At 43.3% G+C, this 19,667-nt stretch overlaps 1 protein-coding gene across 1 annotated transcript; it reads right to left on the reverse strand.

The window, feature by feature from the left end:
- Window positions 1–5,319: 5,319 nt before the first annotated feature.
- On the reverse strand, window positions 5,320–17,499 carry LOC119291767 (homeobox-DDT domain protein RLT2-like). Its single transcript, XM_037570578.1, has 18 exons — window positions 16,807–17,499; window positions 16,173–16,673; window positions 15,726–15,802; window positions 14,119–14,616; window positions 13,939–14,031; window positions 13,698–13,862; window positions 13,385–13,607; window positions 12,416–12,516; window positions 11,932–12,018; window positions 11,464–11,616; window positions 11,219–11,368; window positions 10,463–10,672; window positions 9,695–10,369; window positions 9,068–9,616; window positions 7,604–8,221; window positions 7,402–7,506; window positions 6,682–6,945; window positions 5,320–6,508 (listed from the first exon to the last, which is right to left on the reverse strand). The coding sequence occupies exons 1-18, from the start codon at window positions 16,982–16,984 to the stop codon at window positions 5,576–5,578; spliced, it is 5,580 nt and encodes a 1,859-aa protein (XP_037426475.1). The 5' UTR covers window positions 16,985–17,499; the 3' UTR covers window positions 5,320–5,575.
- Between the last annotated feature and the right edge of the window lie 2,168 nt (window positions 17,500–19,667).

The raw sequence follows: 19,667 nt of genomic DNA on the forward strand, positions 1-19,667 counted from the left end.
TCTCTTTATTCACGGTCGACTAGTCGGCAATGGCCATAGCGAGTTCTCACATCCAGCGAAGGTGAGGGCATATATGATGATGTATGTTGTGCCGCTGCGACCAGAGGAGCATCTTTCGCATGAACATTTTTCTTTACCATTTTTTGTTATTCCAAATTATCACGGAAAAACGAATTAGATGTTTTAATTATAAATTGCATTTCTGTTATTTTAAATAAAACATCTAGAGAAATAAACAAATACGGTGAAAAAATAAAAAGGCACTAAATGGACCAACATGTAGCCCGGTCGGTATGTTCCCTTGTATGTGTGTCATCCTAGACTCCTAGTCCTCATGTCGGGATCTCCTATATGGCGACCAGCGCGCACCCCCACGCTCCCCTGCGTGCCCTCATGGGTTGGCTCATGTGCGGGGCGGGAAGCCCCTTCGTTTTTCCTTTATAGTTTTTATTTTATTTTCAGCCTTTTTCCTTTTTAAAAATAATTAAGAATTCTAAAAAGTTCCACATTGCGAAAAAAATGATCGAGAATTCAAAACATGTTCGGGAAATGATAAAGCTCATGGATTCAAAAAATGTTCGTGAATCAAAAAAATGTTCGTGTATTCAAAAAAAATCACAATTTTAAAAGATGTTCATAATTTTTTAGGAAAATGTTCAAAAAATGTACGCAATTTCAAAAAATATTCGTGAAATTAAAAAATAAATTACGATTTATAAAAATGTGAACAAATTTGTAAAAAAATGTACAGGAATGTAAAAAAATATGCATGATTTAAAATAAATGTTCATGAATTTGGAAAATGTTCATGATTTTGAAATCTGTTCATGGTTTCAAAAAATGTTCATGAATTTAAGAAATGTTCATGAATCAAAAATTGTTCACCATTTAGGAAAATGTTCACAAATTTTAAATATGTTCATAATTTCAGAATAATATGAACATTTTCTGAACTCATTGAACAAAGTTTGAATTCAAAACATGTTCACCCGATTTGAAATAAATGTTCGCTGATTTGGAAAAAATTCTTGGATTTCAGAAATTGTTTGTGAAATTTGGAAAGAAAAAAAGGAAATGGAAATGAAAATTTAAATCTAAAGGAAAAAAGAAAAGTAAATAAAGAAGAAAAGTAAAGTAAAATCGGGTTTGTAAAAAAGTTTACATATATTGTTCACGTATTATTCTGTGAAAATGCTTACTGTTCATGTATTGTTCTAACCCAATTTGTCTTTTTGCCGAGAACTACTCATATGTCCAAATGATTGAAATTTGAAGCGCACCTCACGCACCAAATTATCCTCCATGCAAAAAATGGAATTTTTTGAAAAAAAAAATAGTATCTTTTGTGAATTTTCTCTTCACCGGATGCAGATGAGCCTGGGCTCAGAAATGGATATTCATAAACTTGGATTTCGAATGAGGCTACGTAATATGAATCTACTAATGCACTACTACAAATTGAGGTTTTATGTCTTATTATATTCCTGAGACATGTTCTAAAGATGTTTTATTGCTCCAATTATGTGTTAGTTTTTTTTCATATTTACATATAGTCGAAATAAGTTATCATTGCTCAGATTATGTTGGAACGGTGATGTTTTATTGCCCGCATTATTAGTAGAGTGTCGAAATGTTGTTTGATTATTGTATTGCCGCCAAAAACTACATTCAAGCAGCATACCTCACATACAGGCTACCAAACAAAGTCTCAGCCCAGCATGTATGTTAAGGTGCGGGCTACCAAATAAAGTCTCCGCTCAGCATGTTTCATCACATGCATCGCTACCAAACAACAATAAATGCATGTCTCAGCATGTCTACAGTCAACATGTCTCATGAGGAAACAACCATACTAGGGAGGGAATGCAACCAAACACACGCTTAGAGATCAACCAGGAAATACTATCAGATCTCAGAGGCACATTATGTTGTCCTCTGTTCCAAACATTGTTTTGATATACCAGAATTTTTAGTAGAGATCGATTAAGGTTGAACATACACCTAGAGTAAAGGGTTACACTTTTCACAACTAAATAATGGATTATGCCTTGAATTGTCGGTTTGGTGTAAAGAAGTTTCACCGGTTGTCTTACTGGTACTAGGTTGTCGAAGGCTAACCCTGCGGGTGGAGCATATTAGTCACACTCCTTACATGTTCATGAGCTTCCTAGCGATTACTCTATCTCATAGACTATGAACAACATTTAGACTCATATAGGTATGTTCTTCCAAGGATCGCTCTGTAAGATAGGATCTTGCTAATACAAGCCTTAGAACACATTACGACAAAGTCAACCTACCATACAGATTGTGAGAGTAGTGCGTCTCCAGCAGATTGGGTTAATAGGGTTACTGTCCTAAGTTAAACAGTAGCTTGTTTTCCTAGCTCATGTTTCACGGGATCTCTGATCACATAGGTTGCTTTACCACCATGGAAAATCATGTGGATCTCATACCCCTCTTTCTTGATGCATTTTCTATCACGTTACATGGTAGAACTTTAGTGAAGGGATGTGCCAGATTCTTAGCCGATTGGATGTAATGCAACTCTATTACTTTGGAGTTTCTTGAATGCCTGATATATTTCAATCTTCTTCTTATATGTTTTGTGGATTGCATGTTGTCCTTTGAACTCTTTGCCTTGACAGTTACTGCTTGATTGTCAAAGTTCATAAGGATAGCCGGAATTCGGTTTTCAACCACTGAGAAGTCCACCAAAAGCTCTAGAAGCCATTTTGCTTTTGTACATGATTTATCTAGTGTTGTAGTTCTGCTTACATTGTCGACTTTGTTAAGATCGTCTGTTTGCAAGACTTCCAGGAAACAACGCCACCACCAAGGATAAACATATATGAGAAAACCCAAGATGCTAACCAGATCTCTATGGAGATTCGTGCTATTACGTTAAACTATGTTATGGCTACATCACCAAAGGCTACTATAAAAAGAGAGGGTTGGATCCAACCTCCAAGGGGGTTGGTAAAACTTAATGTGGATGCCTCTTTTGATCATGACTTGCTTAGGGGCACGACGGGTGCTGTGTTGAGGGACGATAAAGGGAAATTCATCGCAAGGAGGATTTGGAGAATTGATTGGTCCACGGATGTCCTGATGGCCAAAGCTTTGGCGCTTACATATAGGCTATCAATGGCTCAAAGAGTGGGTTGCAACCGTCTAGTAATTAACTCAAATAACTTGGAGGTCATTGAAAACATGAATAATGGAGGACGGTCGGCAGGTACAGCGGCGACAGTTTTTGACGATTGTTATCTTTTGGCTTGTGATTTCCCCATTACTAGATTCGAGCACTGTAATAAGGAAGCCAACAGGGGTTGCACATGAACTTGCTAAAGTAGCTAGATTTTCTATAGCTTTGAACTGGTTTGAGAAGCCTTTGAGCGAAATTGTACCTCTCCTCATAAACGATGTACTTGTTATTGCAAATGAATAAAGATCTGTGTTTTCCAAAAGAAACATATATCCACTTGTGGCTTTCATCTCCTCAACATCAGAGATCCAATTCACATCACTATACTCTTGATCTTGAAGTGCCGTCGGGTATCCGGTATAGTGAAGTATGTGGCTCATAGTGCCTTGCAAATAGTGCACAACTCTTTCAACATCACGACAATGTTCATATCCTACTCCCTCCGTTCCAAAATAGATGACTCAACTTTGTACTAACTTTAGTACAAAGTTAATATAAAGTTGGGTCATCTATTTTGGAACGGAGGGAGTAGATTGGAAACAAACCAACTCAGTTGGCTCACAACAAACGTGATGTCAGGCCTCGTAGCGCAAGCTAGGTACATAAGTGAATCAATCACTTGAGTGTATCTCGTTTAATGTATAGCAGTGCCTTCGGACTTTCGAATCCTCACGCTAGGATGATATGATGTTGGAGGAGTTTTGCAATCCGAATACCCAAAGCGACCCGGAATCTTGCTCCACCAAGTGATCTGCCTTTGGAAGAGCTTCGCCAAGTGATCCGCCACTCGATCCAATGCACCTTCGAGGCCACCGCAGAGATCAGGACCGCGCTCGCTTGCCCAGTCACCACCACATTCTTGATTACTTACTTGGGCTTGCCGCTATCTATGCGGAAGGTGCCAACCTCGGCGTTGTTGACATTGGTGGACAAGATGCTCAAGAAACTTGCCACTTGGAAGGCGCCCCTCCTGTCGTGCGGTGAGCGCCTCGCGGTGGGACGAGACTTGCCTGCTCCCCCGACGTGTGCCCATCTGTGCTCCCGCGTACGTGGCTTGATTTGATTGGACAAAATAAGGCCCAGCCCCACCCCCTTAAAATCAGGGGATGATTAGATTAGAAAGAAAAGAGAAAAAAAAAGACAAGCGTAGGATGAAATGGGAGCATGGATGGGAGCATGAGGAGAGAGCAGGCAAGACGAATCCCTCGCGGTGATGTGGCACATGCTCTCAGCCATCCACGTCCACATCCTGCTGGCCATGATGAGTCACTCACGTCATTCGCGATTTCCTCTGACATGGTCGCAAGGATGCTAAGGCGGGCTCGTGCCTAGTTAGTTGGCCCCGTGTTTGCCGACCGCTTGAGCTGGGCGTGCACGACCTCCAATGCGCCGGCATTGCTCTTTGCGTCTGTTGGTTGTGGCTCCAGTCCACAGACAATTCTCGGCCCTAGAGGCATCTCCAGCTGCTCGCGGATCCCGATGTTAGCAGCTTCTTCTGCGCGTCCATTTCATGGGCACCAGGCGACGGGCGCACTTGCAAATTCTGGTGCGGCCATTGGCTCGATGGCCGCTCCATCTCTGAGATAGCACCGACTCACCTCCCTCATCCCCAAACAGGGCATGGGTCTACGAGGCCATACCAAACAGGGCATGGATCTAAGACATCCATCCCTTCCTCCCTCTCTTCTTGCGGGGTATCTCTATAACTGTTTCGTTACTTCTCTCTCCCCTGTTCCTACCATGTAAAGACATTGATCAATCGTCAGCTTCAAGGTTAAGTACGTACTCCATTACAGCGGCTGGAGACGGTTTCAGACAGAGATATGCTTTGCATGAGCTTCAGCCAGGCTTTACATAAGTGAATTCCAAATCCAGCTTCTGCCACAAAATTTTAATATGTTTGTGCGTGCTAGATGCAAAGATTATGCATGTTTCTAAATCCCTGCAGGTTATATATTCAGATGTTCTAAGATATGGAAATTTCTTTTGTCGCTTTGGTTGATTAGTGTTAGAAATGTAAGGGACAATCTATTGGCGCAGCATTTGGTTGGTTCCTGTGCTTATCAAGTGCGCGGTTGCTCACTCTGCAACGAGATGAACGGTAACAGGAATGAAGCAGAAAGTACCACTTCTATAACCGACGGTAATCTTGTATACACTGGGAGCATCTAGTCTGTAAGCAACTAACAAGTATGTACAAAGCTCAAGTCCAGTCCAGCGGGAGCAAGCAAATTTGCGTCCCAACAATCAAATGTAAACCTATTTCATCCTCTTCGATACTTCTTTCAGCATTTGGGCGACCCAAGGCGAAACTGTAGATCAGTCATCACTACTCGGCAGCATGGACCCGGTTCTTCCTGACATCTCTTATTCACTATACTCTGAAGAATAGGATGTTGCATCATCGTCGTCGGCGTTCCCCGCTCCACCCTGACTACCACCACCGTCATCATCGTCGCCGTCATCACCAAGTTCGTCATCCCCGCTCATCTCAGCATCATCGTTGTCTTCGTCCATAGGTTGCTCAGCATCATAGTCGGCCCCGTCCTCCTCGCCCTCCTCATCGTATTCATCATTATCTTCTGACTCCGAATCCATCATCTGACGGGGGCTGGATGCAGAATTGTCCCTTGAATAATCTGGAAGCTGCTCATCGTAATCCTCGTTCATGGGCTCGCCATTTTCTTCGTCCCCTTCTGATTCATCTGATTGAGATACTGAGTTGTCCTCGTCATCCTCGGCATATGCTCGTCTATCCAAGCCCCACTCTTCCGCACCAGAGCTCTGTGGAGAATGCAGAGTCATAGGCTTTGCATTACTTAGCATGCCAAAGGTTCCCAACAAGTTTGCCTTTGGAATTGATCTGGCTCCAAGCTCAACTGGCTGCCTAGGCCTAACAGTTCGAAGTCCTCGTCCTCGTCCTCTTCCACGACCTCGGACACTGCCACTGCCACTGCCACTTTCAGTGATACTGCCACGTCCACGTCCACGTCCTCGCCCGCGCCCACGGCCGCGACCACGCCCACGGCCTCGGCCAGCTTGCTTATCTGTGGTTTCCTTATAAGACACATTGTTGTCATCCCTGAACTCAATCCTGGGAGAGCTGCCAACACCTCTTGGGACCCTGCCACCACGACTGAGGGATCTACCTCCCCTGCCACGCCCTCGACCTCCTCGTCCACGGCCTCTAAGACCATTGCTGGGAGTCAGCTGCGCTCCAACATGATGATCAAAGCCAGGAGCTCCCACCGGCCCCATTTCTTGTTTGTTCTTAACAGCAGTATATCTCGAAGGACCCTTCTGCATAGAAGAAACAAGGTATGATGAAAAAAGAGCATTAAGATATCCAAACAAATCATCGTGATGTATCAACACATCACATAATTTAAGGCATCAAAGATGACACCTCATTACCAGCAAATCATGCAAATACCATGAAAAGATATGCAATAATAATAAGGCAAGACACTCACAATGAAATCCCCAGCTTCTCGCTCTTTATTTAATCCTGCCTTTTGATCAAGCGTGTACGAGAGGGAAGAATCAAGGTCTAACAGCCGTAATGTAACAGCAGCAGCAGTGCTGGGTACCCATGGAAGTACAGCAGCAGATCCAGAACATGCAATAGAATTCCGACCAGCAAAATCTAGTGTATTTGAATTAAGCAACTCAGCAGTCGTTTCAAAGTTAGATGACAAGTAATCCCTTTTTAGTGCACCTTCCAGCACAGTTAACAGCTGCAAAAACATGACGACAGCAATATTTCAGGTGGGCAAATACAAACATGTATAAAGGTTCCTGCTAAGTTACTCTCGCTATTAAAACATGGTAAAGTAGCAACTGCTAGAACATTTAGGCTGGCAAACTGAAGCAAGTTGGTGGTGATGGAATCCTTATGGTTTAAGCAGTATCGATCTAACTATTAGAGGGACTTAGATGACTGTCATCTCTTGTCTAAACTATAATCTACATCACGAGAACTAAAGCAGCGCATGTACAGTTCATTGGGTGAAATAATTTCCAGAATGTTCTTTGTGGACAAGTGGATCCGATGTGAGGCCCCTCTCAACCAAACTAAATAAACTACTTGGTGCATTGAGTACTAATGATAAAACTCAAGGCAACCGTGTCTACCAAACAAAAAGAAACTACTTGGTGCATCGACTATAATAGAAAGGGAAAGGATGGGGAACCTGGAAAATTTCTTCGTTGGATGATGTAGAAAACAACTTAACACCCCATGATTTTCGATATCCATCTGTCCAAAATGGTTGGAGAGCTTCTGCTGGAACCGAGGCCTGAGATACAAAATGCTAACAACTTAAACAACAGAGCTACTAGAAACAATCACAATAGGAACAGCAGGTCAATGACTAAAAACATGTAATTACCAACCTCAATGGTAGCTAACAGCAGCTTCAGCAATCTCGGTCTTATGGGAACAGAATCATCTGATATTTGTATCTTCCAATTAGGATCGGTTCTCCGTTTCTCCTCACATTGTGATGTATGTTCCGAGAGACTGTGAATGGATTTGAATGTCTTGTGGCAAGACGAACAGTGCGTTTCTTCAGCTAAATAAATCTGATAGCAATAATCACAACCATGTATCAAATCAGAACACCGTTTCTTTCCATATTTCATGGCACATGTGGACTGATGATTGCCCTCCCACATCCACTTCAGAAACATACATGCCCTCTTGGAAATAGCAACCTTCTCAAGATCATTACGCCCGAGCTCTATCTTGAAAGAATCCGAGTATGCCACTACAGTATCAGAAACGACACCTGAAAGGGTGCTGCATGGACTTCCAAATTCATTACTATGATTTGGGCTAATGATTTCACTACTTCCATTTCTCAAATTCCTTCCAGCTGAGTGTTCTATAGTGGCACACTTTATCCTCCCTATAGCATCCTTAAAGGTTGACTCGATGCTTTGCAACATTGAATGCAGATGTGACTCCCGGATGCCACGAGTGTCAAGGGAAGCTACTAAAGCATCAAATGCCTGCATTTTACGGCAAGACATCATGTTAAAACGGTGATTCTAATTCTGCAGATACATTGTAAATGAGATAATGCAGTTGGTTGTGTAAAAAAACACAAAAATCTCTTTAAGAGTGACGTAGTACATAATCAGTTAATAAGAATTTATGTCCACTTGCTAAATGATGGAGGAAGATGAATGATAATCACTCTAATAAGTATCTACTTTTTCAATAGATCAGCTGCTGTTAGCAGTTCAGAGTTGATTGGCAGCATATGCTCCAACACCAGTCCAAACACCAAGGGTAGTAAACTTAAAGAAGAGGTCAGCAAGTAATAATCAACAATAAAAACTAGTTAGAAATTCTCATTTCAAGCTGGTCACAGAAAACTCAATTTCTAGCCGGCACCAGCAGAAATCAGTGCATCCGAGTAATACAGCACAACACTGGCTGAACATTCACAACAATCTTGAGAAAGGGAGTATTAGAATGGGAGAGGAGAAAGCAAATAATATCTAAAAGCCATTCGATAGATGGTTTATGTCATCCAACAAAAATAGTTTTCAGAAAGACACCGTGAGCAATTTCACTTTACTCTTATCAATTGTGCCCTCCCACAGCCCCACCCTCCAATGATATAGATGCAATCCATTCAACTTGAGGTAACAATTCTCTCTCGTATTTGAATGTCATGTGTTCATACTTTAACATGATCGCATAAAGTAAATTGCACAAGCAATGAAGTGACTGATTAACAGATAGAAGGACAAAATGAACCAGCTGAACTGCATCATGTGTCAGCTTCTATTGAGAATATTGGACGACAGAACTGCATTTTTAAGAGTTAAGAATTAAAAAATACCCACCTCAGCCGAGTCAATGAGCCTCCAGTATCCATCTCTAGATTCAAAGAATATTCTTCCAGACCCAGGGTCATTGGATGATACAGAAGTAGAAAACTGCCAATACCGATTCCGTCTTCGATCTTGTCCAAGAGGCAATGATCTGTAGACATACAGCTGTTCTGCCTTATGACCTATGAATGATTTCAACTGAGATCGTGTTTTCTCAGATGAAGCATATTGCTGAGCAGACAAGCTCTCTGGGTTAGCATTGGATATCCTGCTTACACCATTCCCCTCGTGAACCATATTACCAGCATTAAGTTGACTTTGTTGGTCGACGAGAAAATCATTGTTTACTGAGCTGGCCTTTCCACCATTCTCTTTGATGAGATTATGTACTTGAGTAAGAGTGCATTCACCAACATTATTTCCTTGATCCGCATCAGCCTTCAAATCCGTGCAAGGATCATGTTGCATTCTGCCTGCAAACTCTTCCCTTGAACGCCTTCTATCAAGTTGTGACTCTGCCCACATTTGCTTTTTTAAAGCATTTGCTGCCTCAAGACGTTCCTGCAAAAGTGCAGTCACTTGCTCAGATGAAGTTCAATGGGAAAATATCAAGATATAGAGATTAGGCAAGATAAATACCTCCAGAATTGCACGCATAGAATTTCCTTCAGTGGCAACACCAATCAGTGCAACCAATGCATTGAGGCGTTCCTCCACACTAAGATCACAGTAGTCACCTTCAGCTAGCCCCTGAACCCAGGATTCCCCTTGGTTACTTTCATCAATCTCTGCGTCTTGTGAAGCTCCAATGGGTGGATCACTTGAAGTACTAACTGCAGTGGACTTAACTACCATACGCTGCAAGCCACTGGGAGATTTACTGTGAGGGCTTGATGGCATAGATGGGTTAATCACACCTTTTACTTCATCATTTGTGTCACCAGCTGCAATTGGCAAGCCAGCATCTTTTGCTCTAGCTACTGAAGCATTGACATTTTTTTCCTCTATATTCACTTCATCGCCATCAGGATCATCATCGGCCTCGTCACATTCAGAATCATCATCCCCCCTTTCAGCATCCTCCACATCCTTTTCCACTTCTTCACACCCCGAAAATGCATTCTGAAACACCCTTATTTTTTCCCTTGCTTCTGAGAACACAGCCTCAGAATCAGCTGGGTCTTTTCTATAAGGAGTTTTAACACAATATGTCAAGGGCGCGGTTCTTTCAAAAAGCTTGGTATCCCTTGACAATGCAGCAGATATAGATGCCTCAGGTGTCTTGCTTGTTGTAAGGTCCCTAAGTCCAGATCTCTGAAGGGATTAATAATGAAATCAAGAAGGTCAGATAAGTAAACAATATCAGGTCAGGGTTAGTTTGGAAGAAAAACTGAGATGCAGATGTACCTGAATTTTTTCTGCAACTTCCAGTATCGAGAGACCTTCGTCTCCTTCAAGTGATAAAACATGGAAAGCAGCAAATTTTACCGTTCCAGGTGTCAGACGGTGCCTAGACCTGCGACGGTTGGTGTAGCCCCTTTCTTTCATCAAAGCAGCAGATTTCACAGCTGCTGAACCATTTCGCAGAGTGGAAATAACATCCGCACTATTCCGGCCCTGTCAACAAATTTTGCATTAATTTGATCGAAGTTCTCGAGTATATACACTCTTTTCTAGCCATGAAGAACAAAAGAGCACAAATTGTAGGTTCATAAAAGCTATAGAGCTGCAAATATGTACTCTTAAGTTTCAATTATCATGAACAGCATAAATACTGTCAGTTATCATCCAAGATAATCAGGTGTCCTTATAAAACTAAGAATTGCACATGGTTTGATGAGTATAATAGTATTGTTTACTCCCACCCACTTAGCAACAACCACTTGAGGTTAAGTAGACAGTTCTCATAAGTACCAGGGTTCTAGTCAGATGGTTTTATAGTTCACATGGACACAGCCCGTATTTCATAGTAAACATGGACACAGCCCCATATTCCATGGGGTCATAGACTTTTTTGTCACTGGGGTCATATACCTTTTTGTAACTGGGGCCATATATACTTTGTCCTACAATATACTCCCTCCGTCCCATATATTGTGGGACAGAGGGAGTAGCTGTCAAGCTAATATCATATGTATATTGGAAACTTTCAAAAGTCAATACCTCATTATCGTCATGGTATACATCTTCAGTCCTTTTCTTCAACTGAGGCCCAAAACCAGCAGATAAACCAAATTGGCGCAATATTTCAGGCCACGTAAGATAAGTCAAGTGGCGCTGCCAGGTAAGTATGTTGAACCCCCAAGCATATGCCTAATAGCAAGAAATCAGATGTGTTAAATTATAGATAAAATTGGTTCTGTGCGGAACAAAATCTATGTTATAGAAAAGGAGATATGCACACACACCCCTTCAACAATCTGTGGATGTCCACCTCCGGGGTTAGCAGAACTGCTCTGATTCACTCCGGAAACAACTGAAGAAGTCCGGGCAACATCCTCAATATCTTTTATGATGGATTTCAGCACAGCAACATGCAATTCCCCCAACAACCTTGAGTCCTGCCAAATGAATACCAGCAACCAACAGACAAAGTCAAATTTCATAAAAGGCGCAGAAATAAAATCTCTGAAAACTTAATCATGATCCAAGTCCGAAAGTCAAATGCCAGTTCAGTCTTACTCTTTAGCATCCAACAGTCAACATATGAATGAATAGGGTATGAAAACCAAGGAAAGAGGAGTAAACGAATGGAGAAGTCTAGGGTCTTATTCAAATATAACCAGCATCGTATAGCAGGTGCGCATCTCAGCATTGATTAGAGTCAACAGTACAAAGTTTCTGTTTTAGCATCATAGATCGGGCAAATAACTTACATAATCATGAAGAGATTGCACAAACTCGTCGAGTGTGAATGATGGAAGCTCAAGTACATCCGCAAAGGTAAAAAAGAACTTCCACACCTGAATTTCATAGAAAGCAGCTTCAGTTAAAAAAAGAATACACTCTAGCATATACTTTGAAAAGAAGGTCCTGTCATCGTTTTACAAAAAATGTGCAGATTAACAAAGCAAGCAAACACATGTACAAGATTCTTTTTCATACACAATTGCCAAAGAAGCATATGTAGTAGTAGAAGAATAAAACTTTCTAGAGGAACAATACGATGACAGAAATTGCATTCTTTACACTTCAGCTTTACAATTGTGCCCTTCGTTTACACAGGGCAGCAAGATTTTTAAAGTGCAATTTTCAAGCTTCCGTTTACCCATCTTTGGGTGTGTGGTTGTGGGTGGATTGCTGGTGAGAGGATTTAGGGGACAAAAGAAAAAAAAGTTGAAGAATCAGATCAGGAAGTACCATCAGAAGGTTTCCAATGTTACTCTCAGAACTTGTCCATGGCTTTATTGAAAATGGCACCTTCAATCTCACAGCTTCAGTAGGAAACTGTGTCAGCATTCCTGCACAAGAATAAACCACAATTCAGATGTTGCATTAAGCTGCTACACTTCAAGCTTAAACAGAGCCAAAGTAGCAAGCAAAAAAAGTTCCTCTTTTTTGTGATATTTATAACTCAACCAAAGAAAGTGTTCATATGATATAGCACCAGCTAAGCAGTAAATAATCATGAGATCACTTGATCTACTCCCTTGGGTTCCCTAAAAAGCTGTGCTTTGAACAAAGCCAAGGTAACTTTTAAACATTGACTAGCAGTATCATTGGGCATATTTAGACTGGGTGCCTCTAAATCATATGTGCAAATTTCTCTTGAAAATTATTTTCATACCATATAAATTAGTAGGTTGCATACCATGCCACTGTCCAAAGTGACAGCTATTATATGATACAAGAGGGAGTATCTGTTTTCACACTTATAATGATTTTAATATGGGAAGGGTAGACTCCCTTGTGCCTTAAAATATTGAACATTAATGAAATTTATTTCTTTAGTAGCTTCCTTATTAGGAAAAAAGAGTTAACAGCAGGCAAGGCTCAAATGTTTGAACAATTAAATATATTAAATTAAACTAGTCCAAATTATTTTAAAAAGTACTCCATTCTTATAATATATTGATAACCCAAGTAGCAGCAGAACTTCCGGCTGAAAATGTACTAGGAACAGGTAGATCATAAATTTCAAGTTGATAATCCTTTTGACATAGAACTTGTCTTTGGACATACAAAAGATAAGTCTAGGTACCCAATTGAGAAAGAGAATGTTCAGTATTAAATCGACATATGCTTTTTCTTTTCTTTTTCTGAACAAAAACAAAGGAACCAAAGGCAGTGCAGAGTACATAAGCATAGATCCAGGAATGTAGTGCAGACCTCTAAATGAATCGAGTTGCTGCAATGTGTCACTATCAAGAGAAAGCATCGAGGGCAACCCTTTGCTTCGTGAAACCAGTTCCATTAGTTCTAACCGTTCATCTTCCATTAGTTCCATGTACTCCCGTGCAATTCTACGTGCTGTAGCCCTTTCATTAGCAGCCTTTTGTCTTGCAGCTTCTTTCTCCTTTCGAAGCTCCTCTTTCTGCTTTAGTTTTTCGGCCTGTGCAGAGAACAGGTTATAAACTGAAAAGTACAAGTGGTCTAATCTCTATGCCTGATGCATTTATAGTTTAGGAGCCAGTGAACTAACTCTCAAGGATTGTTTCACCAAAAACTTCTCCATGCGTTTCTGTTCACGCCATTGTTCCTTCTGGAGTCTCTCTTCTTCCCTCTGTTTTTCGCGCATAAACCTCTCCTCTTCTTTTTTTCTTTCACGGTCATACCTCTCAACTTCCTTCCGCATTTGTTCTTCTCTCTGCAAATATATTAGAATGTTAAATGCCTTACCATGAAAGACACAATTGACCTTCTATAACATGAACAAGGAATACCTTTTTCTTCAACACATCTTGCTTCTCGAGTTCCTTTCTTATCCGTTTTTCTTCAGCATCAACTTCCTTCGCAATCTTTGATTCTTCATTATGCTGGAGTAAATATGAGAACAAAGATCATACATCAACTCACATGATGTGTACAGAAAAAAAATGGCATCCATGAAGCAAAAATCATACTTTTCGCTTTCTATCCAGTCGATATGCATCTTCATCGTGATAATCCACTCCTTCAGCGGATGCAAGGGGATTTTGAAGTCCAGCAACCTGAGGAATGCCAAACTGGCCTTCAATTGGAGCAGGACTAACATCAATATTCGAAGCCATCTCATAATCTGCGGATCCCGACAGGGAGATCAATGGTTTTCCATGTTGAATTAAATGGCTAGAGCCAGATACTTGACCATCAAATGCATAGCTAGATGCTTTCTCAGCACCATGTAGTAAGCGTGATCCTGTAGACAGAGAAGATATCCTCGAATTTGAAGCTTCCGCTGAAGCATCATAAAAACACGACTGGCTTGTTCTCTCATATATATCGCTAGTGTGTTCTGGAAGAAACTGGTACTCATGTACTGCCCGTGAAGGAAGATGAGAAGAATTTCCAGACATGTACTTCCTCTTCCCAGTAACTGTACTTGAAACAGAAGGGTCTATGCTTGGCAAGAATGCTGATGCCTGCAAGGAAAAAACAGAATAAAAATACTGTCAAACTAAAAACAACAAGGCAAGCAGAAAACAGAACAGGAGGATACAGCTACTGTAAAATTGAGTATGAAGTATGAAAGTACAAGTGCGATGTGATCAGTCATGAGAGAGGAACACATGTTTGTAGTAATCAAGCTAACAAGGACCACTCATCCACGTATTGGTCCATAAACAGAGCAGAAGATACGTCTCTCGTTGCACTATTCCCTTTAATGCAACAATATATATACAAGGAATAAACTCAAAATTTTCCATTTAATGGAACCAAGGGTAGCAATGTACAGTTACTGCAAAAGGCCATGCCTTGTACTTGAGTCAAATGAGCATTCTACATCACTAAAAGGACAAACCAAGAGATAGAAGCTCCCACACCAGGTGGGGTCTGGGGAAGGATTATAGACATCAAATCCGAAATTGACTTCATAGGTCCATCGATAAAGTTCCAGTACAACAACTTGCTAGTTTACATACATTATAAAATCATTGTGGCCATTTTACAAAGACGCCATAAGGTAGGCTCTGCGCAAATAATTAGCAGTTGTCTCTAAACCATATAATTTCCTTGGTTAGGCTGCTCACATGATTGGTTAATTTTGCCTTTGAGCAGCTAATCAGGTCAACAAGGCCAGAAAACCATAAAGAATATACATCATAACATATATCATTAGGCCTAGCCTGTTAATCCCAAACTTGGCCCCAAAGCCAGTTGGGACAAATTCGCACAGATACTACACGCAGCCAGCTTTCAAGATTAGCCATGATGATTTCGCCATGTTATATGCAGCGCTGCTTAGGCTCCAATATCTTCATAAGTAACTATGGTGCATCAAATGCAAATGTGCAAGTAGTGCCGCAACAAACATTTGAAGTATTCAGAGGTGGCTCTGCATGCAAGACAGTTCGCTCCTTGCAGGCAAACAGGGATATAAATGAATAAACCCTCTCATCAAACAGTTTATTATGAATGCAAACTGGGATAGACTAGTTAACCTTCTACTCAGACCATCTACTCGGTAACAGGGGTGCAGCTCAGTGACTGCCAAAATTAAACATGTGTCTGCAAATGCACTGAAGCATACCTTCATGGGCTTGGGATCGTGTGCAGAAAATACACTGGTCTCATGTGATCGATAAGGCTGCTTCCGCTGCTCTGGAACTACTCCATAACATGACAAGAGCAGAGTTCAAGTCAGAATATCGATAGTATATACTATACAACAACAACAACAACAACAACAACAACAACAACAACAACAACAACAACAACAACAACAACAACAACAACAACAACAACAACAACAACAACAACAACAACAAAGCATTTAGAATATTGGAAGTATCACACAAACAATTGGCATCAACAGCAACACTACTAAACGATATAGTATCTAACACTTGCGTGAACACAAAAATAATTCAAGTTCATATCCACCTCTATTTACTCATTTGTGCCATTAAGCATGCAAACATACTAGGCACAAACGAAGAAAAGAAAAAGGGAAGCACAATGGGCATAACACTCATACCAACAGGCATAGGCGCTCCAAATGCACCAGGAGGGAGCGGATCAAAGTGATCACCAAGCACGGGCCCATCCTCCCTCAGCGGCTCTCCTATGAGCTGCTGCACGGTCTCGATCGCCCGGTGCGCGGCCCGCGTGAGCTGCACATGTGCCTGCGGAGGCAGCATGACCTGATGCGCCGCCTCGTAGTACCTCCTGTCAACCTCTGGAGCAGAAATCCTCGGCACGGCAGACGAGCGGCCAGGCCCTCTGCGGGAGCTGCCGCAGGGCAGCAGCAGCTGCTCGCCGTACGTTGGCTCGGCGTGCGGGTGTGGCAGCGAGTGGTGCAGCACGGGCGGGGGCGCCAGGACCGGCACGGCGACCTCCTCGTCCCGCCGCTTGGTGGCGGGCGGCGGCCTGCGGTCCTTGAGCCTCCGGTGGCAGAACCACATCTGCAGCTGCCTGTCCGTGAGCCCCAGCTTCGCTGACAGCTCCACCCGCTTGGCCTCGTTAGGGTACGGGTCATCTGCACCATCACCAGAAACAGCGCTGATTAAATCCTAGGGAAAAAACTGACGAGCGCGCGTGCATACTTGGATCGAAAATCCTGTGAGAAAAACACTAGCGAAATTCAGAGAGGGAAGGAAGCGTGGGCGAACCTGTGTAGGTCTGCTCGAGGACCTCCAACTGGTAGGGCGTCTTCATGACGCGCCTCGCCGTGGGCTTCCCGCTGGATCCAGACGCGCCGCCGGGCCCGGCCCCCGCGGAGGGCGCCGACGCGGGGCTCCCCGGCGCGGCCCCGGCCCCCTCGTCCCCTCCGTCGCCGGAGGAGTCCATCCCGCCTCGGTCCGGATCGAATCGAACCCTACCTAGATCCGCCGAAACCTAACAACAGCAACCGCCCTCACGCCCCCTCGAACCCCGCGGCCGCGGCCGAGGGCTCGAATCCGGACCCGCGCCGGGAACCACAGGAGCGCGAGGGAACCGGAGGAGGAAGGGGAGGCGGCGACTGGGATTGGGATTGGGGGAGAGGGGCGGAAGAGGAAAGACGGGAGGCCACGGGATGGATTTGGATTTGGATTTGGATTCGGATTCGGGTCGCGGGACGATGATGCTGCTGTTCCATGCTACGACTAATAAAAACCCCTCCCCTTTCCGCTCTCCGTTTATTATTTGCTCCTTCTCCTTTGCTTGCTGTTGTTAATGGGAATAATGACGCGCGGATTCGCTCGCGATCGATGCTGGCCTATGCCGCGTCTGCGTCTGCTGGAAGGAAGGAAATTTCGTATCTCCGGAGTCCGGAGGGGTGGATTTGGACGGGGCGGGCGCGTGCGTGTTCATAGGTTGTTCCTCGCGCTGCCGCTGGATCTTCTTTTCTTTTCTTTTTTTTTGAGGATCCGCCGCTGGATCTTTTTTTGAGCTGACTGATCCGCCAAACAACCAATCTTGTACTAGCTTGGTATTTTCTACCAATGGCTAGTCACATCTCATCTCCTCCAACAGATTCCTTGCGTGCGGAAACAAGTCTTCCAATTCTGCACCACAAAACGATCATTGTACCGAAACATTTACATGGTGTCTTGCTTTGCAGCTGTTCGTTGGGAGGGCATCAACTACAACCTTTCAGGCGAACATACGCATCTTATGTCGCACAGTGGCTTTCCAAATCAAATTTCGGCACATACGCTCTTTGTCCGGACTCGCACTGCATTATGCTCCTGCACATGTTCTTGCATCGCAAGGTGATATGCGATTTTTACTGAAAAAATTCCATGTTTCCCGGGGAACCAAGCGATAAAATCTTCCTCCTAGCTCGGTGAAGCTCTGATAGACCAGTGTTTATTGACGAGTTCGGTGTTCCATCGACCATTGATGTCGAGCAGATCAAAGACTTTCTTGAGTCGGCATCTCCCTTTAGGAGAGATGGGCCTGAGAAAGGGGGATCCCTCCACAAACAGATTTTGTTGTTGTTGCTAACACCCCTAATCATGCCTCATCTTACATTCTTAAGAAGTTGATCCCTACTATTACAATTCTCTCAACATGCACACTATCCACATCACCATCATGCCACCTCGTCATTTGGTTTGCAGCCTCACCACATCAGCATCATGCTATCTCAGCATTTTTCCCACGAATTATGTGATTAAACTCTGATAATTAATTGAAGCGGGCATGTTCCATCTTCCATTATCAATGATCCGGTGCGTTTCACATTTAGTCTACCAAGTACCAACTGTTTGATTTCCTTCTGCCTCTTTGCCTCTTCAAATCCACGACAACCACCTCTTAATCGGTTACAGAACTTCCCCTTCCCTCTCGAGCTCATCTTTCCCTTTCCCAATCCCTCTCCTCTGCCTGGACCGAGCTGCGGTTCCATTGCTGCCCACCAGATCATCGAGAAGCACAACTGAATTAGCCTATGCACACGCCATTGCTCTGCTCTGGGTCCTAGCATCGGCGGCCTCAGACGCTTTGGACGTGGCGATTCCCGCCATGGCCCCCGATCTGGAGGAATTCGGGTTCCAGTTGTAGGAGCTTGGGAAGGAGGAGCACGCCGGGAAGGTGGTCTTCCACGAGTGCCCCGTGTTCCTCTGCTACAAGGGCCATGAGGAGTTGCCATCGCACATCGAGCCCGTCGAGTCTGATCGCCTCCCCCGCCTCCTCGCTGCCGCCATCAACGCCCGCAAGCCCAACCTGAAAGAAGAGCGTGAGCATCTCTTCCTCTTCTCCCTCTCCCTAAACTTGCTTTTGGATTGGTTGTATCTCCTTTTGTGATGTTGTATGCTTCTGCTATTGTAGTGTTATTTGGCTATGCTATTCTTTCTTGGAAAGTTTCAAGTTGCAGAATTGTGTAAAATTGTGTCTGAGATATATTAAAACTTGATATGATATGGCTGTTGTACAGGCCCGTACCGTGGACATGTGTAGCATGTGCGGCTGTACAGGGCCCCCAAATCAGTGGGGCCCCAGATTTGTATATACTTAGTACTAGTATTCTTAGTAATTAGCACAAAACAGGTTGTAGCATGCCTGCGGGGCCCCACAATGAATTAACTGAGCTAACTCCCAACTTGTGTTCCTAAGAGTAGTAAATTACAACGCCACCGCTGTTGGTCGTTCCTCTTGGGCCCTCTTCTCACGCACGCCTCTCTCTCTATTACCATTCTCTCTTCGTCTTCTTCACAACGCCGCCGCCGTTCCTCTTTCCCTGCTAGATTAAATCAATCTCCAGTCCTTCACTAGCCAACGTTCCGCTCCAAATCCCTCAGCTATTAATTTTTCACGATTTCCCCAAATTATCCGTTGCAATGAGCTGTGGAATAGGTAACGTATCACTTCCAGTCCCCATCTATTTATTTGATTGGTGTTCTATTCATCTCGAATCATCAGACCTGCAAATCAGTCTTTCACTCGACCTCCTTCGTTTCCAGTTGCCACCTTGCCGGCCCTGCGACCTGTGTGTGTTAGAATCAAGTGGAGCCTGGATCCCTAGAGGCCCTGCTCGTCACAGAGATCC

This window comes from Triticum dicoccoides, chromosome 1A (assembly GCF_002162155.2).
Source record: "Triticum dicoccoides isolate Atlit2015 ecotype Zavitan chromosome 1A, WEW_v2.0, whole genome shotgun sequence".
Lineage (NCBI taxonomy): Eukaryota > Viridiplantae > Streptophyta > Magnoliopsida > Poales > Poaceae > Triticum > Triticum dicoccoides.